The sequence below is a fragment of the Hippocampus comes genome, unplaced genomic scaffold, assembly GCF_001891065.2.
Source record: "Hippocampus comes isolate QL1 unplaced genomic scaffold, H_comes_QL1_v1.1 scaffold86, whole genome shotgun sequence".
Classification (NCBI taxonomy): domain Eukaryota; kingdom Metazoa; phylum Chordata; class Actinopteri; order Syngnathiformes; family Syngnathidae; genus Hippocampus; species Hippocampus comes.
This window is the reverse complement of record NW_017805882.1, coordinates 511,725-537,220: the sequence shown is the minus strand read 5'-3', so window position 1 is coordinate 537,220 and position 25,496 is coordinate 511,725. Positions and strand designations below refer to the sequence as shown.

At 41.2% G+C, this 25,496-nt stretch overlaps 1 protein-coding gene across 5 annotated transcripts; it reads left to right on the top strand.

The window, feature by feature from the left end:
* Positions 1-5,308: 5,308 nt before the first annotated feature.
* gcgrb (glucagon receptor b) lies at positions 5,309-25,155 on the top strand. Of its 5 annotated transcripts, none has more exons than XM_019889096.1 (14): positions 5,309-5,653; positions 15,678-15,741; positions 15,816-15,912; positions 15,997-16,107; positions 18,121-18,209; positions 18,724-18,827; positions 19,684-19,840; positions 20,542-20,701; positions 22,069-22,129; positions 22,261-22,330; positions 23,224-23,312; positions 23,717-23,861; positions 24,127-24,168; positions 24,460-25,155. In XM_019889096.1, the coding sequence occupies exons 1-14, from the start codon at positions 5,595-5,597 to the stop codon at positions 24,868-24,870; spliced, it is 1,659 nt and encodes a 552-aa protein (XP_019744655.1). In that variant the 5' UTR covers positions 5,309-5,594; the 3' UTR covers positions 24,871-25,155. The 5 variants fall into 5 exon arrangements, with proteins under 5 accessions (XP_019744655.1, XP_019744656.1, XP_019744652.1 ...); XM_019889097.1 differs by having other exon boundaries at positions 18,721-18,827; positions 20,542-20,659; XM_019889093.1 differs by having other exon boundaries at positions 18,721-18,827.
* The last annotated feature ends 341 nt before the right edge of the window (positions 25,156-25,496 follow it).

Genomic DNA, 25,496 nt, shown 5'->3' with positions numbered 1-25,496 from the left:
TAGAATCATGACAGCCCTGTGAGTGGATTTGTCCCTAAACTGGTCAAGGCAAAGGATACAGAAACATGCCTTACACATTGTAGTGTTTTGTTTAAAAATGGGTTCCCCAGATAGTAATAAGTATTTTCCAAAGCAAGTCATTTTCATTAGCTGTTAGCGTCTCTTTATACCAAAGAATGTCTCAACGCATGAAATACCTGTCAAATTACAACACAGATAACAGTTCAATTTTTGAGCAAATCGGAGGTGGGGGGGGGGGGACTTATTATATTTGAATACAAATGAAAATCAGCTTTTGAAGTGCAATTTTGGGGGTGCATATAATACAGGTCACGATTGTTATAATGCAGGTACAAGTTATGTATTATACTCAAGAAATGACAGTTCCTCAAAGAAGGAAGGAAGAAAATAAGATATTGTTTCATCCTTTTACCCTCAACAAGATGGTTAGGTTTTTTTTTTCTTTTTAAACTGAATTTCAAAATCTTTGGCGGGGCCCGTCCTCTTTGTGTCATTGTGTTTCCAACAGAGTTCATCTTGTTTTACAGACGCAATGCAGTAGATTTTAATGAAAGTTCATATCCCGAGTTTCTTTTGTTTGTACTTTGTAATTGAATTGCCATACTCTGTGTTGAAGTCATCAGCCAATGACACCTATGCCACTCATACATTTGCAAGGACATTATGTGGGAGCAACAATTGCAATGCTCAAAAGAAATGCTTAAAAACAAAATATGAATGGCTTGGAAAAAAACTATTTCACCTCGTAATGAGGACTCAATTATACAGTTACTGTAAATCCAGAAGTTTTTGTTTTGCCTTTATGGTACTTTATATGCCACACTGAACTATAAAAATCAAGATGTGATCAAGAGGTGTAGAATTTCAAAGATGTTGTATACAGCCTACTAGAGAGTACCTTATAGACATTTTGTGCAGGTTACATCTATTTTCAAGGGATAAATCGTATTCAGACAAATTACCTTGGTTTCATTTTTGAAAGATGATTTGGAAGGCTTTTTTTTTTTTTAGGTACTTTTATATTTTTAACTTGAGATATGGGGTTGCCACAGGTCACAGAATTTCATCGCAATAGCCTTGCTTTTCCAATAATGGTGACAGTGATGGATTTTGGCATGTGGAACATACAGCATTTCTGAAGGGGTGGGAACAAAAACAAAGTGCCACCTGTAATTGTTTTCTCCTTCTTTCTATTGGTCAGTGTAGAAGAACCTTTCATCATCGTTGAGTATGTCACACAACACAGGCCACAACGTGTCAAGACAACTCAAAATCGGTTATCATGGTATTTTTAATGCAAAATTAGAACGATTATTATTGCTAGACATGAATCTTCTAATTTACCATTTGATACAAAAATTATAAAGGTGCACAGCGGTAGTGTGTACTACCATTTGAACAGTGGCGGGCCGTGCATTTCAACCTTCGGCCTTCAGTGACGTCACATACATTAACACAATATAGGCTCGTCAAGCAGCACTTAATTTCAGGAGCATTTAAAACCATCAAATATGCATTCACAATTAAGAGCAGGAAACTAAATTTACAGATATTGTCAAAAATAAAAAGATGATTTAAAAATACTAAATAAAATGCCACCGAAATTACGCTGTGTGATCTTCAACAAGTCTGTCCAATAAATTGCGCAATGTCGCAGTTTCATATAAGACACCAACCAAACAATAACAAAACAAACTATTCTTTGAAAATAAAGTTAACAGATCATTTGCATTTTGAGAATAGGCTATACAACAGCAAATAACTGACTATGTTGAGCAGCTGAGATTGAACGAACTTTAGTGCACAAAGGTGACTACAATGCGCCATTATAAATTGCAGTTGATCAGATTTATTTGATACATTTTTGTATCTTCGTCATTTTATTTCGTTACCATTAATTTAATACTAACGAATTAAAATGACAAGAAGAAATGTAAAATAAAATTCATTTACTCACCAATGTAGTGCCTGTTCACTGAGCTGTAGATCTACGCGAGTGTCCCCAAATGTTTTTAAACGCACCGTAGTTTGTAAGCGCCCAGCCGTGCTCTGATGTTTCCTTGGTGCCTTGGTAAAACAACTTAAATTGGTAAATCCGGTGTGGCTCCAAACACCAAATCGGTCAGTTGCAAGCAATAGGCATTCCCAGCAGTACAATTTGCAGCGTTTCTCAGAGGCTGTGAGCAGGCGCTAATCCAATCACCGAACGCGCACATCCAGTCTCGACGTAAGGCATTCTAGCTGGCCCCGGTGCGCAGACTCGTGATCTGATTGGCTATTGCAACCTGACTGTGCCCGTTCATTTACAGCACACAGGGGCCTTCTCTGTTTAATCTGAAGGCCCTGAGCAAGTTTAATTTACCTGGCAACACAAGCTAGCTGAAATATGATTGGTTAAAAACTATATCATAATAAATAAGTTATTTATCGAGTGGCTTTCAATGTTATTTTAAATAACATTGAAAGCCACTCGACTAAGTGGAAATTATATGACGTAAAGAATACAGAGAATAATTTTGTTTACATATTTATGAAAATAAAATAACAAATTACATTTATGTTATTCTATGAATGTTTAGGTCAGCAGAGAAGGCCTTGCTGGCCCTGAGGGTCCGCCACTGCATTTGAATGAGCGAACGGGTGCTTCTTGATGACGTTACATTTCTCTAAAGTTACAAGACTGTGCTCTATACTATGTTGACATTCAGACAATTGCTACAAAACTCATAACATTGCATTTCCACAGTGTAGGTAGCCATACTTTACAAGCAACTTAACACTGTTTTGATGGAAAAAAAAATTCATGTTATCCTTTGTGATGATGGATTGCCTGATTTCAATCCAGAAGCATGCTTTTCACTAACTAAACACAAAAGTAAAGACACTTCTATTGACTCGCAAGGTCACCCATGAGCCTGAAGAGGAAGAGTGGGAGAAAATGAATGAATAAATGAATCACTGGAACGCAGCAAGTCCCACACACAATAAGCAAGTGAAGGTTTGGACTGCAGCCAGTCATAAAATGTATCTTTATCTTTTCGTTAGGCATTTTGAAATTAATGAAACTGCACCAAGTATGTTGCATTGGGACTCGGCCTTGGTTTGGAATTTGTTCTTGTCAGGGTTCCTGTGTGCATGTGGTGATCTGATTGTTTAATAACAATAATAATAATAATAATAACAATATATATCCATCCATCCATTTTCTGATCCGCTTATCCTCGCAATGGTTGCGGGCCTGTTGGAGTCTATCCCAGCCATCTTCGGATAGTCGGTGAGGTACACCCGGAACTGGTTCCTATGGCACACATTGACAACCAACCATCTGCGCTCACTCTCACACCCAGGGACAATTTAGAGTGTTCCATCAAATTGCCAAGCATGTTTTTGGAATGTGGGAGGAAACCGGAGTACCCGGAGAAAACCCACGCAGGCACGGGGAGAACATGCAATCTCCATACAGGAAGGTAGGAGCCGGAATTGAACTGTGCACCTCTGCGCAGTCTTCAAAAGCAAGTATATTATAAAACAACAAGTCAAGACAGGCAGCAAACTTCACTAACAACCATATTCGAGAGCAGTTGCAAGAAATCAACACGGTACGACAACAGTAACGAAAGTCAGTGCAGCAACTATAAATGTGATGAGGCTGTCTCAATTTTTTTCTGGCCACAACATTCAGTGCACCTATGTAATCTAGTGATATTGGAGCTGCACAAAAGGCTTGGGCCTATGTCTGTTTTGTTGTCTTAACAATGTGAGAGTGAGCATGAGCAAGCTGTAGACCTCGAACATCGCTCAAGAGAGCAAAACTCCACCAAGGTTGAGCTGTTCTCAGAAGTGCAAAAAAGAAGCCAGCAGAGTGCCGTGGTTATATTTGTTTGTCCGTGTGTTTGTTAGCAGGTTTTATCTTAATTAATAGTGGATGATGAACAGTTGGCCATTATTATTCTGAGGAGTGGGCTCGTAAAACAATGACAATAAATTTCTGTTCAGTTTACTGTGGCGGCCTGGTGGGCGTTTAGACCTCACAGTGCAGAGGTACAGGGTTCAATTCCAGCTCCGGCTTCCCTGTGTGAAGTTTGCATGTTCTCCACGGGCCTGCGTGGGTTTTCTCCGGATACTCCGGTTTCCTCCCACATTCCAAAAACATGCATGGCAGGCTGATTGAACACTCCAAATTGTCCCTAGGTGTGACTCTGAGCGCGGATGGTTATTCGTCTCTGTGTGCCCTGCTCCAGCACCCCTGCGACCCTTGTGAGAATAAAGTGGATCAGAAATTTGTTTTTCTTCTTTCTTCTTTCTACCCACAATTTTGCTGCTGTAGACTGTAAATTTCCCCAGTGTGGGACAAATAAAGGATATCTTAATCTTAATCTTAATCTTAAAAATGGCTGGATGGATGGATATATTTACTGTTCTGCTATGTTAAGAATACCACACAATTGCTGTGACTTAGTGTGTTTTCCATGTGCAGCCTCCTCCAAAAATAATGGAACGGCAAGGCCAATTATTTTGTTTTTGGTGTGCACTGAAGACATTCTTGTTTCAGATTAAAAGGTGATTATCAGACAAAAATTCTGAATTCCATCTTAAAATTTTATGAAATTTACCTCTAGATGTGTTAAGCAACTCAGGACAGAGCACCTTTTATTTGAAGCCACCCACTTTGATCCTTTCTTTCTCTATACTTGGCCTTTCAATCACTTTGGTAAAAATGAATCTTGGTCTCATACTCCATGAACCCAAAACATTTCCCGCTCCTCCCTGTACTTCTTTGCAAAATCCATCTCCTCCACAATTCCGCATACAGCATTTGCATGACTCACATTGTGAAACCAACCAAGTGAAAGATGTATTCTTAACTCTCTGGGTTGAACTGGCTGCACTAAATCTTACTTAAGCCTTTCATGCACAAATAATGATAACCTGTAAAGTGATAACCTGACAAGCTGTCCACTGTAGTAACCACTGTCCCTGAAAGGATTAAATTAAAGCATTTGACTTTTTTGGACTGGCTGAACTATATGGAATTTATTGGGAATTTAAACTCAGAAAGAAACAAAAGAGCAAAAAGCGCAGTACTGAAAAACAACGGATTATAACAGCGTCGTAATTTCATTCCCAAAGTTCTTCCGAAGGGTTAACTTTTGAGTTGAAAATTTTAACCAGAAATTGCTGTACACATTCTGGCCGTTTTGACAGACACCGTACTAAAGCTTTTATTTTGAAGGATCTAACCAGGAATCACCTTAAATGTCTTGTCGTCTGTGACAGGTATCGTATTCGAGTGCAACGCGCCAAGAGACTCTTTATTTGCATGTGCAGTAGCTGGTCCATGCACAGGGAGGTTATCTCTTGACACTGAGAAAGGGCGTGGAAAAGTAAATTTATTAACGACACAGCTCAGTCAGTTCAGCTTCTTTCTTTCTTTCTTTCTTTCTTTCTTTCTTTCTTTCTTTCTTTCTTTCTTTCTTTCTTTCTTTCTTTCCTTTTCTCTTTCTGTCTTTTGCTGCTCTCGGTACCGCAGTGATGCGTCCTGCTTGCGCGCCTTGGACTGCGCTTGTATTGTGATGGAACTCCGGAGGTGTGTGTGTGTCACCGGGGAGCAAGAGGACATCTGCAAGTCTAGGTAAAAAAAAAACAACAACAACAACAACAACAAAAAACCAACAACCAAAAAGTCTTCTTCATGCAATTTCATGCAAATGTTGTGTTTTATTTTTATGCAACCAATTCGAGGCTAGCAAACTAAAACTTGGTCTTTATTGTAAGCCCGTAGCCAACAATGGTGAAGCTTTACTGCCTCACTGGTGTTATTTTTTGTTTTAACAGATTGAGGTATGCCTTGTATAACAGTGAAATGAAGATCCCTTTGGTCATTGTCCATCATCCTGTGATCATTATCTACAGTATTCTATTATGTAATTCCTTCCCCTCATTTTGCTTTACTTTTCCTCATGCAGCAATTGGGAATTTGCTTTTCGGGAAGAGTGGTTGTCAAATTATTTTAGTTGTGGGGACTACATTAAACATTAATGCTGGGTAAATTCTCATAACATGAAAAAAGAATTTTCTAATAACCTTGTCCAAAGAGGGGTTGTTACTACCCACATCACAATAACCGGCCTTTCTGCCAGTCAGCAGGATTATGCAAAAACTGCCGCTTTCCACTCAAGTTTCTTTGGCAGACATGGTAACAGACATAAACAGTGGGAACACATTGAGTTATTTGAGTCTTTAAAATAGGCACAATGTATGCTAATGGTTTAATGTCTATTACTTTCTTTGTCGCCATTATTGCTGTTGTTAAAAGCCAATTTTTTTTAGGGAACTTTATTGCTCAATAAGTAGACAGTGGTGGCAAAAGACGAGAGTGATTGCTGCTCTGAACTCTGAGCCTATTAATATGTGTATATATATATATATATATATATATATATATATATATATAAAATCATCTTAGTTGTAGTATCTGATAAGAGCTGTGGGACATATCAGTCTCGGTTCTACCACAGATTTATGATGATGATGATGATGATGATGATGATGATTAATTATATGAATACTCAAGTTTTTCTGTAAAATAAAATCTCAAAGTACTAAAGAGGGCTGTGGTTTTGTTTCCAATGCATTGTCCAGTATGAGGCATGGTGTTAATCTGCAGGCCAGAAGGAGTTTTGGTGTTTTTGATGATGCACGGAGTAAAAAACAGGCATTTTGCGTCGTTGTGGGTGTGAACACAAATGACTTGATTTGCCACCAATCGTAGCGGCTCCTGTCATTCCCTTTAAATGCGGTGCGCGAGAGGCGCAATAGTCCTTGATGTGGCAGAAGGGAGAAACTGATTTGCTCATGTCTGTTGGCAGGTCGAAACACGCCAAGTATAATCTACACTGGTCATGTCGGAGCTCAAGCTGTTGCAGTATTGTACTCTACAGTATCCATTTCATGGCTGGCTGATTTATTTATAGATTTATTTTTTGCTGCTTTTCCATTACCTCTTGAATACAATTCCTATGGCCAACAGTCATTTGCCATATGTGAATATGATTCTTTGTTGTTTTCACCATGTCCCATTCGTATTGATACATTGCTGATATCAAAGTGAAGTCCGAAGTATGAAGCCGAGCCAGTACTTTGGAATATATGGAATATATGGAAAGGCGCATAAGTCCATATGCAGTGCTCGCTTGGCATTCAGCATTTACACAAGCATAGGGCCTCTGAGTTTGTTTTGTGCACAAATTCACTCTTGATTATTCATGCTAACACCACAGGCTCCACATACATTATGACGTCAACTCCCACCGTTGAACAGTCAATAATCACTCCTCCTCCTGTAGTTTTTATCTTCCTTGACGTGCGATGCGATATGATATAACCTGCGAATAAAAGCTGCAACCACATCTGCTCTCTACAGCGTATATCTCAATAAGCAGTCCAGTGATTACTGCCCGAGCAGATGCGGGTCACTTCTGATATACTTTAATGGACAAGCATTACTGAAACTAGTCCACGACTGTACATCTTCAATCAGTCATTTTGAAAAAAAACCCACATAATCACACATCAGGCTGAAAATGCTGTAGTAGTTCTTGCTGAGTGAATGCTGTTTTTTTTTTTTTGTTTTTTTTTTGGGCGGATTCAAAGTCTTGCTGCACGTGTTTGGAATACAAAACCGACTTACGTGAAAGCGTGTCCTGAATATTTCATATCTCTTTTCTTTGTATGATCTTCCATTTGATCTGCCTCTGTTCTTTATTCATTAGCGGTTCCCGGTTCCAGTTGACTGATCATGCATGGGGTCTCTTGTCATGCCTCTCTTCTGCAAAGTCCGTATATCATGACCAAGAACACAATGTGAATGCAGGTTCATGCCTGTTCCTTGGTTGATGTTTACGCTTAGCCATAATGAACTTGATGAAGTAATAGCCGTCAATGAGAGTGCCGTGGTACATTTGCCTGATTTCGGTGCAAGCAGCATGGGTTCAGTTCCCACTCAGTGATGGTTTGAATGTGAGTCTGAAAGGTGGTCTCTCTCTTTATGTGCCCTCTGACTGACTAGTAACCAGTTCATGGCATGGTTCATGAACAGGATAAAAGGCGCAGAGACTGAATGGATGTATGAATAAACTGGTTGCAAATGCAGTACTATAGGTTCAATTCCTTCCTTTTCCTCATTATTTTCCTTTAGAAAAAAAAAAAAGACTTTTGGGGGAAAATTAAAAGTGACACCTGAAAGCAAAGCCCAGTAAAGAGGCGTGCCGTGCTTTGTGTGTGTGTTCTATGCATGCATGGTGAGAGGTCTGTGCTACAAACACAATTGTTTATTTAATCAACACAGACTGAGACTGGGCGCTGACGCATGCTGTGTCGCTCTCGCACGCACGTGTATGCATGTATGCACAGACACGGGCACCCACATACACACACACACACACACACCCACACATGAGTGTCCATTCATGGTAAAATCACATTAATAAATGTCCTACTAGTCCAACGCTGATGTCGCCAACGTGGCTAAATAAAGCTGTAAATGACCACAGGAAGGAGGAAGTCATGCTTGCCGGTAGCCATGTAGCAAAGAGCAAGAGAAAACCAGTTTCTTGCTTGCAGAATGTTAATTCTTCACACGTTCTCATTTACAATGGACTTGGCAGGAGGTAACGTCCCCATAATGCCATGAAAGTTGTGATCGGACTGTTGCACTTAACACAATTCCAAATGTAAATGCAGTGGAAGCCCGGAACATCTCTTATTTATTTGGCATTTTGGACCATATTTTACTTTCTGTTCATCAGTCATCTGAGCTCTAATGATACACTTGAGTTGACACATGACTGTTGTGGTTTTGGCTGAACTGTGCCGCAGGTAATTGAACTGGAAAATTAATTATTAAAGGTTTCCACGTCCCCCCCTGAAATGTACTCACGTACCCCAAGGAGTACGCATACCCCTTGGTTGGCAAACACTGCTTTCATATACTGCAGCACTCTCCCATAAAGACACATATTCTTTTATAATGTACCGGTAGTCAAGGCCGTGCATGCTAATGTCTTATGATGTTTGTGCATGCGTGACACGTTTGTTTGTTTGCCTCTAATCCAAACCAATCTAATCTTCGTGCTGCTCGCCAACATCTCTGCCTGCCAATGAAATGGAAAAACTGGAATAACTCTGTCACATTCATGACGTACCTGCGTCATCTCTCACTTCACTTCTCTTGCATCCAAATCTCTCATCTTTGCTGCTCACTCTATAATGGTGATAATGCTCACTTGCCTGATGAGTAATGGCATTATTCACCATGCCGCCTTGCTCTCAATGAACCATCTCTCTCTCTCTCTCTCTCTCTCTCTCTCTCTCTCTCTCTCTCTCTCTCATCCACTAGATCTCTCAGCTCTTGCCATTTTTCGAACGGCTGCTTCTCAAATCACCTCATTCTTGAACCCTCAACATGCTCTCACACACTTGAAGCGTACATTTAACAATTCTGTATAGCTCCGGTGGGGCATAAGATCTGAAATCATCTTTCCCTATTGAAATTAATGGAAAGGCCAAGTTTTTTGTCATTTGTTTTTTAATCATGAAAAAACCACTATATTTTACTTTATAAACATAGATAGTAATAACATGATTAACCAGAATTTAAATAATTTACAATCATGTTGAATGTATTCATCTTGGCTTATGCAGGAATTGACCACCAGGGCGGCAGTATTATACGGTTAGGGAGACATAAATGAAGAAGAAGACTTGCACAGCTACTGTTAGTGACTCAGGAAGCTGCAGTAATATGAGTTGTTCTTTGCAGAGGATAATGAACATGTACTGTACATGTGAGTATAAGCCTTTTGCAGCTCTCCTCTGCACATATGTGAGAAACGAGGTGAAAAAAAGACAAGCTACCAAACAACAAACAGAATTTAGAGGCTTGAACGTTGGTGTAAAAAAAAACATCATTACAAAGCATTGTAAACCTCCTTTCATTCGTCACACTGTCCCAGCAGAAAAAGATCAAGACACACGAAAAAGATGGACAAAATTATACATTTCTTGACACTTTAGGACATTTTGATTGTCGCAAAAAAATTCTGGACATGTTTGATTGTGGTTGACCAGTAGTCTGAAGATTGGTCCCAAGTTGCCGGCGGGGGGGTCGGGAGAAAATGGAAAACATAAACATGATTATTTGTGTCTGTCTATATATGTTAGTGATATCTGTTAGTGATTTTTTTTTTGTTTTCCTTCACACTGCACCCTACGAATCCTATCCTATCCGTTTCAGATTCAAAAGTTAAAAAAATTAAAAAGTGCAGTTCATGACCTACATTACAAGAAGTTGTTAGCGGTCAACAGTTGCAGCTGGCGATCAGAACCGTTGTGATATATCTATTGTTTTTTTTTTTTTGCTTGTTTTTTAAAATTCTCATTCAAAGTTGATGTTTGATGTGCGATTCACAGATTGTCAAAGAATGGGAATTTCGAGCCCCAGGAACAGCATTTTAAAACGATAAACGCGAGTTCGATTGTAATGTTTTGGCACTCAACACGCTACACGTCCCTGCCTCCCTGTGTCAGGTCTCCCGTTAGGAACTGATGTCCTTTTCATACACTCAGTCGTGTCTTGTATCAAGTTTACTTTTATGTTTCGTTCACGTTAGGGTCTGTTATGGCTGTTGCTCATACTGGGATGCGTGTATGCGTGCATGTGTGTGTATGCATGCATGTACAGTAACGGGTCAATCGCGGTAGGTTGGCTGCTTGAAAAGTAGATATTCGGTCAAAAAAAGGTTTGACACCCCTGCTATTTACTGTGCTTGGTTGACAGGTTGTCAGTGACTAAGCGTGAGGATGACGAGAGACAGGTGTCAAATGCAATCTGTACGGATGGAGTCATGTGGGACATTTCTTCAAAAGCGTTGCCCTTTACTGCCATCTGACGAATTTATCCTATTTCTGACTGCATAATCTACTGTGTGCAAGTATGTGAGTACAGACTGTACATCAAGTGCACATGGATGGGATTTGACAGGTTAGACATTATATCTTCTGAGTTATCACTTACCCCTTCATGACGCCCAGTTCATGTTTTACTTATGCTGGTGAGATTTTCATAGCCGGTGATGAGGTGTTGTTGGTCCAGGAGAAGTTCCCGGTGATGTGCAGTTCTAGTAAGTTGGTGCTGCCTACCGTCTCCTCAGCAAGTCCATTGATAGTCAGAAGGTCATGTTGGGTTTTGTTTCCTGGGTTTACTTGAAGTTCTGTAACTCATTTGCGGTGATGTTAGTCCTTCACAAGTCTGATCTTTTTGGTATCATCATCACTCTCTCTGTTTATTGCATGATGGCCTGACACAGAGTGTATGTATATGAGCATGTGGAAAAAAAGTACAGTGGCTGCAGAGAGCCAATGTCACAGTTACATTATATACTCCAAGGCAATGACATTGAAGGGGGGGGGGAACCCTTGAAATTTGTCATTTGAGTTTGAAGTATTTCTTTTGTGACACCAGCCCGAGAACCTTTGTGACGCAGCTCGTATCATTTTATGTTTCTGCAGTTGGGCTGCCATTCAACTAAGCAAACAACCAGTAATGAAAAAATAACCACCATGGTCATAAAGATGCAATTTTATCAAAATTGTGACATAAATAAGTAGCGTTTCTTTCCGGCTGAATATTTCTTGCGGTGAACTTATTTGTTTTATTGTTTGTTTTTCTCTATGTCTACTGTTTCTTATTTTACATCCAGACCTGCACTCAGACAATGAATCTGAAAACATGAGGAAAAAAAAAAGGGGTTTCCAGTGTCATTGTGCAATATACACGTTTTGAGTTTTTGTCTAGCATCTTACGTGTGTTTTCACCTGGGTACCATAATTGTCTTATTAAACAACACATGTACTGTCATGTATGAAGAAATAACACACACACACACACACACACACACACACACACTGAACAGATACACAGTATAATAACAAGTATCCCTCATGTTTGCAGTTGTCACACGTGTGACTGTGTTCAGCAATGCATGACAGACAGGACACACACTCTTATGACATTTCTCTCTCTCTCTCTCTCTCTCTCTCTCTCTCTCTCTCTCTCTCTCTCTCTCTCTCTCTGTCTATCTATCAAGATAAATAGATAGATATGCAATTTGCACTGTATTTGAAAAGATGTTGCAAGCCCCAGGTTGAAAGAGAAACAATACCCCGAATGAATATGATGACTTTCTTAAATTACTTTTGAGAAAAAGAAACATCTAATGTAACGTTATTGTTTGCCGTTTGGAAAGATGATATTTGGGTAATGTTTCATTTCGGTTTTAAAATAGTGATTGAAAAGCCATGGTCATTTGTCACCATAGCAATATGACTAAATAACATTTTTGTTACCTTTATTCCTAACCCCCTTATGACTCCATCTTCTAGTTTATGCTTTTGTGTTCCCTTACTTCTGGAAATGTAAATTGTAAAGATCTGTCATTGTTATTTGCCTCTATAACAGCTGCACGTTGTTTCGAAGCAGAGCAAGATAATACCACAGCAATGGTTGCCTTGAGAATGTTTTCAAGTTAAGGTGACAACTACTGTATATGTTGTGATGCTAACATATCGATGTGTGACTCACTGTCAGGTTTGGGCAAACAAAGCTGAAGACAAATGCATTGGAACAGAATGGAATTTGAAATGTTTTAGCCAAAAATGTCCACACATAAATTGTTTTTTGCAGAAACGTTTCAGATTCCGTTTTGTTCTCCAACTTCATACGTGGAGATGCTCAATGGAAGCCTTAAAAATAATGCCAAGTCTCAAGTCTTAAGAGACATCGCTGTAGTAAGGCACTTAAGTGGTGTGGGACGTCCTCATGGCCTCATCCTGGACTTAAATTAATTGAGATTCAGGTATGAGGCAAGTGTTTGGTGTTTTGTACCGTCTATTCCCATTTTGATCACTGGCGAGCTGGGGCCTATCCCAGCTAACTTGATGCAAGCGACGGGGGGAGGTCCAACTTGGAGTGGTTGTCAGCCAATCACAGGATGCAGAAGATAAGCAATCTTTCACACTGACATTCATGACTATGTACAATTAACAGCAGGGGTGCCCAAATCCGGTCCTCGGGGGCCCCTATGCAGCCTGTTTTAGATGTTTCCTTCCTCCAGCACACCCAATTCAAATGATCAGGATGGTTCTCCGTCTGATCATTTCAGTCAGGTGTATCGGAGGAGGGAGATGTATAAAATTGGCTAGATTTTGAGGACTGGACTTGGACACCCCTGATTTCGAGGCAAAAAAAAAAAAAAATGTATCTGGATCCAGAATATTTTTATTTTGTGCAACCACTTGACAAAATAAAAATGAGTAAATTCGGGACACCATTTTCTTTTTCAGTGTACCCAGAGTCCATGGACGATGAACAAGTCCACACAGGATAGCTGGAGCCATGGAAAGATTTGCATGAAGAATACTGTATGTCATTCGAGGAGATCGAGGATGTGTTGTTTCGTGTAAAACCTGAATATTAAGGTTCTTTTTTTTTTTTTGCCGTGCCTCCTGGTAGCCATCCTTGGTAGCACTGAAAGACTAATTGAACTCAGAGGAACAAAGACATGAGTCAAGTGGGTCTTGCAAAGTAGAAAGTAGTGAACGAGATGCAGCAGCATAACCAAATGTGAACCTTGGCTAGTAGCATACCAGCGTGAGGAAAAAAGAAACCTTTTGAAACTCTTGGCTGTGTGTTGAAAGTAAGGAAACTCACACCGGCATAGAATGAGTTTCAAATAAAGTTCTCAAGTGATTGCTTGAGTTAGTAAAGGAAAAAGTACACAAAAATCTGAGGGTCACATGGTCTTAGACAAGGCAAGGACGCTTTGTTGAAGTAGCAAATTTCATACAGAAGGTACAAGTAACTCAATGCGCTTCACATAATTAGAAGTATAACTCTTGAAAGCATTTTTAAACATCCATCCATCCATTTTCTGATCCGCTTTATCCTCACCAGGGTCGCGGGGCATGCTGGAGCCTATCCCAGCTGCCTTCGAGCAGTAGGCGGGGGACACCCTGAGACAGTTGCCAGCCAATCGCAGGGCACACAGAGACAAACAACCATCCGCGCACACACTCACACCTAGGGACAATTTTGAGTGTTCAATCAGCCTGCCATGCATGTTTCTGGAATGTGGGAGGAAACCGGAGTACCCGGAGAAAAGCCACGATGGCACGGGGAGAACATGCAAACTCCACATCGGAAGGCCAGAGCTGGAATCGAACCCGGTACCTCTGCACTGTGAGGTCGACGCGCTAATCACTTGTTACCGGGCCACCCATTTTCAAACAAAAGAGTTTAATTCATTGAAAAGGAAAGTCAAGAAGTGAAAGTAGCTCACTAAAATTTCCAACAGAACGTACAGTGCAATAATATGATTTTGAAAAAAATCCATCCATATTCTAATCTGCTCATCCTCACGAGGGTCACAGGCGTGCTGGAGCCTGTCCCAGCTGTCTTTGGGCAGTAGGCGCGGGACACCCTGAACCGGTTGCCAGCCAATCGCGCGGCACACATAGGCAAACAACCATCCGCACTCATACTCATACTTAGGGACAATTTAGAATGTTCCATTAACCTGCCACGTATGTTTTTGGAATATGGGAGGAAACCGGAGTACTCGGAGAAAACCCACGAAGGCACGGGGAAGACATGCGAACTCCACACAGGAAGGCCGGAATCGAACACTGTACTTCTGCACTGTGAGGCCGGCGCTCTAACCAGCCTACCACCGTTTTGAAGAGCATGATTTTCAAAATACTTCGAAAGACCTTAATCATAATTCTGGAAAAGAGCACAGTTTTTAACCATGGGCATTTACACTTGGGCCTGAATTCACTTCTTTTGGCAGCTTATTCCCATTGTGTGCAGCATTAGTCCACATGTACTGTACATGTAAACACACAAGCACATAAACACACATGCGCACACACATACACACAATCTCTAATAGAGATGGCAAAAGTACTCACTCTGCACTTAAGTACCGGTACATATACTGATAGTTCAAGTAGAATTACTGATTAAAGTCCTTTATTTAGGCAAAAGTGAAAATGTACAGACTGAGAAGTTCACTTATGTCAATTTTATACAACAGCCATTTTGATAACTGGGCACAATGGAGAAAAAAAAAACTGCACACAAAAAAAAAAAATGTTTTCCTTCTTTTGTCTGGAGTTGATTTCTCATAGTATTCACAAAACTCCGTGCATCCATCATGTCCTGAGTAGGCTGTTTTAAATGGCTATAAATTACACCACATGGTAAGATCTGTATCGCATGAGCGTTTATAGGATAAACTTGAAAACAAAAAATTAAAACATCTCAACAACCTGATGTGCTAGAAAAATAGTCGATACATTTTTTTAATCCACATCAAAAATACGTTGAGGGGCAACTAAAACTATCTCTGATTGAAAATTACTGTTGACCACTGTTATTTGTTATTATATATTATGATATCATGATTTCCCGTCTCTGCTTTCTCACAACACCCTCCCGTCATATGTGCAGGCCCGACGGTGACATCGGGCCAGGAGTGCCTCATGTGTTGGGCTCCCTCCTCTGTGTTCTTGGTCCCCGCTTTCCCTCATCCTCCCAGCTTCAGTGGGATGTCCCAGGTGGCTTTCCTCTTGGCCTTGCTCATGCTCTGCAACTGCTCAAAGGTACGTCCTCCATCTTGACTCCGATCTCCACAATCACACTCAAGCGAGCGCCAGGACATGAGCTCCTGCCACAGGTGTCTTCGACCACATCCCCGAAGCGTGTGAAGGAGCAGTGGAGCAACTACAAGAATCAGTGTTTAGACTTTTTGAGCTCTCTACCCCCCACAACAGGTGAGCCCTCCTCTCTCACTGCTTTGAGAAGTATGCAGACAAATGCAAGAACTGCTCTTGTGAATCAACATGCTATTGCCCCAGCAGGGGCGGTATGTAACAGGACATTTGACCAGTATGCCTGCTGGCCTGATGGACTCCCTGGAACCACAGTGAATGTATCTTGCCCTTGGTTCTTACCTTGGCATTATAAAGGTCAGCCTATACGCTTGTGTTCCTGCATGTCATCAAAAGAAATGTGCGAGTGTGTGCCGTGTTTGTGCTCAAAGGTGAAGCTGGACAATAACGAAGACAGCGAAAAGAACCAAAACAATTGCTGTTGATTTGCATCAACATGAACCACGTACTTAGAATTAACCTTGGTTTAAAAAGCAATTTAAAGCACACAATGGAAACAAGAAAGTCACAAGAGACTAAATAAACCGACTGGATTCAAGACAGTCTTTCGAATATACTTCCAGTCAGTCTTTTGTGTCAAAGCTGGCCACTTTCGAACTAGAATGATGTTTTATCCTGACACAAACACCCTCCCCCCGAGACTTTTCATTTCATTTTATACTTTTGCATAATTCATTTGGGTTGATAATAATATTCATCCAACCATTGTCCTTCATTTATCTGGGGTCAGGTTGTGGGGCAGCAGCTTTAGCAGAGAGGATCAGACTTCTCCCCCCTCAGCCATTTTGTCCGGTTCTCATGGGAGGATTCCAAGGCATTGACAGGCCTGCAAGGGGCCCTATTTTCTGGTTGTCGGGGTGTCCTGGTTGACACGCCTCTGCAACAGGGACAGTGCCTCTGGATTGGCAGTGGTGGTTCTCCTTTTAAAGAAGGGCTACCGGAGGGTGTGTTCCAACTATGGGGGGATCACACTTCTCAGCCTCCCTGGTAAAGTCTATTTAGGGTGCTGGAGGGGAGGGTCCATCAGGAATTTGAATCTCAGATTCAGGAGGAGCAGTGCGGTTTTCATCCTGGCCGTGGAACAGCGGAGCAGCTCTCCACCCTTGGCAGGGCACTCGAGGGTGCGTGGGAGTTCGCTCAACCAGTCTACATGTGGTTTTGTGGACTTGGAGAAGGTTTTTTAACTTGGAGGATGATGCATCAGATGCCCAAGTGCGTGCAGTTCGATCCCTGGATGACCGGTGTCAGAGATTGGTCTGCACCTCGCACCTTGGTGCGTGCACCTCGACTTTGGTGTTCTCAGAATTACATTTCTGCTTTTTGCAGATGATGTGGTACTGTTGGCTTCTTCAAGCCACAATTTTCAACCCTCACTGGAGAGGTTTGCAGCCGAGGGTGAGGCAGTTGGGATGAAAATCAGCACCTCCAAATCTGAGACCATGGTCTTCAGTCAGAAAAGGGTGGAGTGACGTCTTTTTTAAGTCAGGGATGAGATCCTGCCCAAATGCAGGATTTGAAGTATGTTGGGGGCGTGTTCACAAAAGAGGGGAGGATGGAGCAGGAGATTGACAGGCACACTGGTGCAGTGTTTGCGATGTTGCAGACTCTGTATTGGTGCGGCGTGGTGAAGAGGGAGTTGAGCCGGAAGGTAAAGCTTTCGATTTACTGGTCGAGCAACATTCCTAATCTCACCTACGTTCACAAGCTTTGGATCATGACCGAAAGAATAAGATCCTGGATAAAAGCGGCCAAAATGAGTTTCCTCTGCAGGGTGTCTGGGCTCTCCCTTAGAGATGAGGTGAGAAGCTTGGTCATCTGGGAGGGGCTCAGAGTTGAGCCGCTGCTCCTCTGGATTGAGATTAGCTAGATGTGGTGGCTCGGGCATCTTGTCAGGATGCCATCTTTACATCTCCCTGGTGAGGTGTTCCCTGCATGTCACACTGGGAGAAGGCCCCGACCAAGAACACGCTGGAGAGACTATGTTTCTCAACTAGCTTGGGAATGCTTCGGGATTCCCCAGGAGGAGCTGGATGATGTTTTAGGTGAGAAGGAAGTGTGGGCTTCCATGCTTACGCTCCTGCCCCTGCGACCTGACCTGTAAGAGAATGGATGGACTGTTCCATGCAAATTTACAAAGATGACTGTGTATTTTTAACTCTTTTACAAAGGGATGGTAAAATTAAAAGTGTTTCTGGATATCCTCTCCAATTAGTCAACTGCTCAACCACACCAAGATTTGCCCATCTTGAGCTGAATGGTTTGATTTGTCCATAATTGTATGTCCTCCTTTGTATGTGCCTATTTGAACAGTCCAGCAGGGTTTGGTCTACAGATCCTGTGGCAAAGATGGTAGATGGGCCCAGAAAAATACCAGTGAATGTGAGGATGACCCTGGCCAGGTGTGTGTGTGTGTGTGTGTGTGTGTGTGTGTGTGTGTGTGTGTGTGTGTGTGTGTGTGTGTGTGTGTGTGTGTGTGTGTACATCAATGTTACAAATGCTTCATGCCAGTGTGTGACTTATTGATCTCTTTTCATTTTTAAGGCAGCTTTAAACTGTACACTGAGAAAAATGGTGTGGTGAATTTACTCAATTTTATTTTGCCAAGTGACTGCACAAAATGGAATCATCTAGACATTGATACATTTATAAGAGGATGTATCTTAAAAATGTATCTGTATACAGATGATTTTATTTTGTGCAATGACTTGATGAAATAAAAGAGAAAATTCAACATCCCATTTTTGGCAGTGTAGATGAGCAGCTAATGTGAGGACTGGTTCGACATCATATTAAGTCATTGTGTCGAATGTTTCTCATCTGTTCATGTAACTCTTTTCCATCTCGCATGTCTATGCATGCCATGAAAAAGCTTTGCCTGATGGTAAAACACCACCTCTGCTATGTTTGCAGCAGCTGTATGGCCACATCCTCAGTCAGTTTCGAATTATGTATACGGTGGGATACTCGCTGTCTCTCGGAGCTCTGCTACTGGCCTTGGGAATCCTCATCAGCTTCAGGTAACTCATCCACTGGAATAAAAAACTGTAGAAGGAAATAATAGTCAGAGAATGAAAAGGGTGGAATAATGTAAACAATAAAAAACAAAAAAAATGGTGTGTTGAATGCAATCAGTTTTATTTTGTCAAGTGGCTGCACACAACAAAATCATCTGGATTTAGATTATTTTTTTGTATGTTGATGTATCATCTGGTTAAACAATATATCTGGATCCAAATGATTTTACTGTGTGCAACCAGTTGACGAAATAAAATTGAATAAATTCAACACACCATTTTTTTTGGTGGTTAAGGTTCTAAGTCTTCCAGAAAGCTAGGAAACAACGAAACTACCGTATATTACAGAATGAAAACCAAGGATGGTAGACATGTCAATGAAAAAAAACATTGAAATAAATAGCTCTTATTGATGAATCTGACCATCTAATAGTTAATTCCTGTTTTGTTTTGTTTTGTTTTGTTTTTTTACCTGCCTTGTTTGGTTGCTTGGTCAATCAAGATTGAAGGTCAATGTTTTTTTTTTTTTTTGTGCAACAGGGGAATTTCATGTACTCCATCTGTGGTTATTGTTGTGATTGATACTTTAGGGAAAATGCAGTCGACCAGAATAATATTTGAAAGGAAACAGACATAAACAGACAAAAAATACTTAAGTCGAGGAAGAACAACGGCAGTATGAAACTGTATAACACTACAAAAACATTACATCGGGTTATATCTGTATTTTTATGAGGACTGTAAAAGTGGTGCTGCACCCCATAAGTAAGGGTTGCAATAAAAACAGAAGGACAGGACAGGGGTAGTGAGCTTGGCAGTCTGTGTCAGACCCCATCACCCAGTGTCAACTCTTCACCAGGAAGCTACACTGCATGCGGAACAACATCCACATGAACTTGTTTGGCTCCTTCATCCTGAGAGCTGTGTCCATTCTGGTTAAAGATGCCCTGCTGACCCTTACACTGGACCCCAGGAGCAGTGGTGAAACAAAGGTTCAAACTTGGATCAACATACCGGTTAGAGAACATGCATCGCAACAGCCTGCACAAGAATTTGGTGTCATGTGCAAGCAATTCAGCTAATTTAATTAAATGACAAGGATATTACATTCACTTTCGGTCTCTGTGCTCACGAATATCGAAGATCACAACATACCTGAATTTACAACAATAAGCATTAATAAAAAGTAATTTTGAAAAACTCTTAACAATAAACTGTTGCCTGAACGATGACCGTCTTCATTGAAGCCTGCAATGGAAAAGACAATGACCTTCAAACAGTTAAAAAAAGATCAGCTTTGACCAGTGGTATAAACTATTTTTGCCATGTGTACGGACACACACATTTATCTTACATACATTATTAGTTTTAACAGCAACCCTAGTTTAGACCAAAAAAGTCGGTGAACAGGGGTTTCCATAGCAATGACAGAACCACAGTTTTTCCCCGTTGCAATTTTATGTCAATATGAATTTATGATGTATTTTTGCTCTTATTTCGTGACTTCAATGAGCAGTATAACAATGATGGACACACACCACCGCATCACCACCCCCCACTCACATATACACGCTGGCGCACACACATGCTCTTGAGACCACAGTCACATGACCATGAACGTGAGCCAAATAGTTACAATAAATGAGTCAGAGCAAAATGAAAGTGACGTAAGCCGATGCAGGTCTTATCTCATTTGTCCCCCCCCACTGCTGTGCAGGCTGTGATGTGGTGTCGGGGCGCTATGGTGACGATGCATTACACTGTGATGGCCAACAACTATTGGCTGCTGGTGGAGGGCATCTACCTGCACAGTCTGCTCGTCATCACTGTGTTCAGTGAGAAGAAGTACTTTTACATTTACATGGCCATCGGTTGGGGTAAATAGGAGCTTCTGGCATTGTCAAATAATAAAGACTTTCACTTCGTCTGGGTTGCACCAACAAGGTTTCATTAGATCTAAAACGAGCTCTCATAAGAGAGGAGTAAAACCAAGTTTAAAATGAGTTCATCTGGTTTTAAAATTAAGCAGAGCTCTGTTGCACCATTTAAAATGAATCTCAGTTTCGTAAAAATTCACTTGAACTGAGTTCCATTTCATTGAAACGGATGATTGTTATTGAAATTAAAATAAATCATTAATTGTGCAATTAAATCAAGAGGCTGCACTGTTGTTTAGTGTAACATGAAAGCCCTTATCTCTCACACACACACACACACACACACACACGCACGCACGCACGCACGCACGCACGCACGCACGCACGCACGCGCACGCACGCACGCCGCACGCACGCACGCACGCACACACACACACACACACACAAACACACACACACACACGCACACACACGGACCTTCGCCACTCAGTGACATATGGACTTACTTAAATTGTTGCTAGCTAGCAAATTTGTTAGACTAACATTACTTGTTAACTTGTCAGCTATGTCAAAATGGTTCGGCAGAGAAGCAAAAACTTTTCCTTGTTTGTCAACAACTTGCTGACTGAATTAATGGAGCAAATAGAAGACAAGAAAACAGACAACAGCATGGTGAAAAAGAAAGATACTGTGTGGCCGCAACTGCTTGACAGTTCTAGCCGATTGACCAGAGTGAAAGAGAAAAGAGAAAAGATCAATTAAAGCTTTCTGGAAAAAACAAAAAAACCCAAAAGGCGCAGTTGTGGTGGTACAGATGCATTTCTGTCAGTGCCATTTATTACAGTTGATGCAGTCTCCCTGTTCAGCTCCAAAACTGTTTAATAAACCAGTACCCCACCCAAAATTCCTTTTCATCATTAAATTCTAGAAGATTGAGCCTATCAATTTTCTTCAAGAAACTTCATTATTTTTGCTCTTCATACACCTAAAAAAATGTAGCCAGTGTAATAGTTAAACCATCCCAACTGTTAGTTTAAAATTAGTTCTTGATCACAGTTTGTACTGGAGTTTAAAGTTATGGTGCAACAGAATTTATACTTAAACCACGATTCAATCTACAGGGTAGTTTTAAAGTGAAACCTTGTTGGTGCAATTTGGCCTTAGAGTCATCATCATGCTAACTGGACTATCAATTGTTTTATATTGTTGCGAATGACAAGTTGGAACAGTAAGGACAAAGCTCTTCATGTTGTCACATGGGGCAAAATGATGACATCTCCGTTATTATACCAACACGTCAACCTTCTCGAATGTTTTTTCTCCATCGGGAGTGACCCTCAGCCCTTGCATTTCTCCTACATTCTCAGGCGCCCCACTTGTGTTTGTTTCACCCTGGATCACAATGAAGTACCTCTATGAGAATGAAGAGTAAGTGATCGTTTTCACTGTGACTGTCCCCATCTCTATCTATGATCTTTAAGGAGATACATTCATTTCTTACATGCACGGCTCCTCTTATTGAGACACCCGGTACAGTGAGTGTGTGCGCGTGTGTGTAGGTGCTGGGAGAGAAATATTAACATGGGATACTGGTGGATCATCCGCTCCCCAATATTGGTTGCTTATCTGGTAAGTCCATCCTCTCTGTCTCTTTCTGAGTGGGAATTGTTCTTTGTGTGGATCAAGTAGATGTGGCAGTACTGCGTCATCTCCACTGCTAAGAATCAGCTTGCAAATGCTTACTTTGATTCAGGATTGTGTAGTATGGTCTCCAAACATTGATAATATGGGTTCTCATTCATTTCCGAGTCGAGGAACAGGTGTAAAAGGCACCTGATTACTGCCGTGTAGCAATATTTAAAAGATAAGAGATTGGAAAAGTTTTGCAAATCAAGCCACCCTGTAATGTTATTATAACAAATAGGCATGCATATACTGTCATTATTTTGTGAACAGAAGACAACAATACACTTTACATCAAGAAATGTAACAAAATAAGTCTATACACGGCATCATAAACACACACACACACACACACACACACACACACACACACACACACACACACATCTGAGATCTAGTCCAGAACCCCCTCTCCCCCTCTGATGACACGGCACATCAATTGATAGAACACGTTATTAGCTTTCCACTTGTCTCAAGCGTCTGTTGGTGTTTGTGTCAGTCTCAGTATGCACACAAATAATGTTGAGTCGATGTATTGTTTCTTTTAGCACATTTGAGCGAAATGTGGTGTTGTCACGCATGTAAGGGTTCACTTGAGATTTCAGTGATGTTAAGCATTTGAGTGAATGTGTTTTTGCCCTTTTCTCTATAAAAACATTGTGTGTGTGTGTGTGTGTGTGTGTGTGTGTGTGTGTGTGTGTGTGAGAGAGAGGGGTTCATCTGTTTACTCGCTTTCTTGCATGTGTGTGGGGCTGGACAAAGTCTGGCAGGAAGCACTGGGAGTAAGTGTTATAAAATCAAAGTAACCCAGTTACGTTTACTGTCTCCTCACATTACAGATTAATTTTTTCATATTTATACGAATCATCAAAATCTTGATGTCTAAACTCAGAGCTCATCAGATGAGATACACAGACTACAAGATCAGGTGAGAGAACTTTTTTTTGTTTGTTTTTGTTTCATGCATTCAAAAATACACACAAACTTCTATCTCAGTCTGTGCCCCTGGCGAGCCGCTCGCTACCAATCCAGACCAGGGGTGTCAAACCCGTTTTTGTCGCGGGCGACAACAGTTTCCTTTGGACGACTGTTATGACTGATTCTCCCCCCCCACACACACACACACAATAGTGTTCCTTCTTGTGGCCAACAGTGGAATTACACCCAAAATGAATGCGGCTCACAATAAAATAGCTCCAACTGTACTGAAACAAATCTGCGAAATAGTGGGATTGCGAACCCGGAACCCACAATGCAGTGGGGTTTACTGTTCTGCTTGTCGTCCATTAGGATTAGTCATCCTCCAATGTCTATGTTTGTATGTTGGTCCAGATTAGCAAAATCCACTCTGACTCTTATCCCTCTGCTGGGGATTCACGCCATTCTCTTCACCTTTGTCATCGACGAGTCCGTCCCAAAAGGTTCCATTTTACGGCTGATGCGGCTCTTCTGTGACCTCCTGTTCAACTCCTTCCAGGTACGAAGTACAAAGTAGTACACATGCTTCATGGCCCGCTTCTTGTGCCGCCAAGTAAATACGTCGCTCCAATATACAGTATAAGATTACATTTGAACAAGGATATTCTATGGTTTTGCCAATCAAGATGGGAAGTGAAGGTCTCCTGAAAGTGTAGCCTTATGTTAAACGGATTCAGAAAAATACTGCATTTAACTTATTTGTAGAACAATCCAAAGGCAAAAACATGTTTTCCCACTCTCTCCATCTCTACGTTCCTCTGCAGGGGCTGCTCGTTGCCATCTTGTACTGCTTTGTCAACAAAGAGGTGAGGGGAATGATTAGATTTTGAGGGCCTGAGGTGCAGCTGAATAACAAGGGTGTCATTATCACAGTCTTTGTGCTTTTTGGGGGGGGGCGGGGGGTTCCATCTCTGAAAGCTTTGTTCTACTTCCGCTTTCTCTACTACATGCATATTGGCATTCTACTGATCACTAAACTTTAAAATATACCCTTTGGCTCGAGAGACATCCATCCACATGACAGTCTTTATTAATCTCTCGCATCTTATTGATATGGCTCTCTGCCGGCGGCTATCCACAATCCCATTATCTCCCAGGTGCAGTCAGAAATGCTGAAAAAGTGGAAGCGGTGGAAGCTGGGTAAGGACATTGACGAAGAGTACCGACACACCCATAGCCAGACGCCACACATTAAAAGCGGTAGCATCGCAACAGGAAACCTGCCTGATCTCCTTGACAACAACACCAGTGACCCCAGTGGGGGCTCAATGGGTACACTGCAACACAAAAAAGCTGACAGAGGCTCATCCAGCTCTACCGCACCTGATGAAAACCACCAGTTGGTCATGTCCTACAGCGACGAGATGGGGAAAGTCAACAAAAATGCCTTTCACCTCTCCTTCCTGTGCCAGCGAGACCTCGCCAGCACCACCTTGGAGGACGTGTGTCTGGAGGAGAGGGCACAGTGCCACTCTTATCCTACGGAAGGAGCAGAAACTGATGTCTGAGTCTTTTGCGAATGTGCACTGTGAAGCAAGACTGTTGCTTTTAACCAATGAGTTTAAAGTTTAAAGGAACTTTGGTTTTCGGAGCTTTGAGATTAAAAAAAAATAAAAATAAAATTTTTGAGACTTAAGACATGCGGATCGAACTGATGATGGTTGAATCCAACTCAAGTCATGTTTGGTAAAGTGTGACTGTGTTAGTGTCTCTGTACTTTTAATGTTGATGCCTCTGTTGTGTGTGTCTTCGGTGCAATGGATGCACATTTGTGGTACTCTATAACATCACCCTCTCAGTATCAATGCCTTAAAAGAAAAAAAAAAGTGAAGAATTATGTATGAATTTAAACCAGTTTCATTCGATGGAAATCAATTTTCCAATGTTGTATCTATATTTTGGTGAATGTATAATGGTGAAACATCTGTGTAATGTTTAAACTATTATGAAGGGGTCTACTGGCTACCACATGTGAATTTTATGCGCTGATGTAATTTTCTCTCAATTAAATATACTGGCATTTTAAGAGCTGAAAAGCAATGCAACACAAATTGCTCTCTTGTGTTGCAATACATGACGCTGCCTTAGATCACCGTCATCATGCTATTATGTTATCATTCTCATTTTCGGTTCC

Bases quoted from the DNA above. Each gene is read 5' to 3' on its own strand.
- gcgrb (XM_019889093.1), top strand. From the start codon at position 5,595: ATGGAACTCCGGAGGTGTGTGTGTGTCACCGGGGAGCAAGAGGACATC. The intron at 20,702-22,068 runs GTAAATAGGAGC...CTACATTCTCAG, and splicing joins TTACATGGCCATCGGTTGGG to GCGCCCCACTTGTGTTTGTT. The intron at 22,130-22,260 runs GTAAGTGATCGT...GCGTGTGTGTAG, and splicing joins TACCTCTATGAGAATGAAGA to GTGCTGGGAGAGAAATATTA.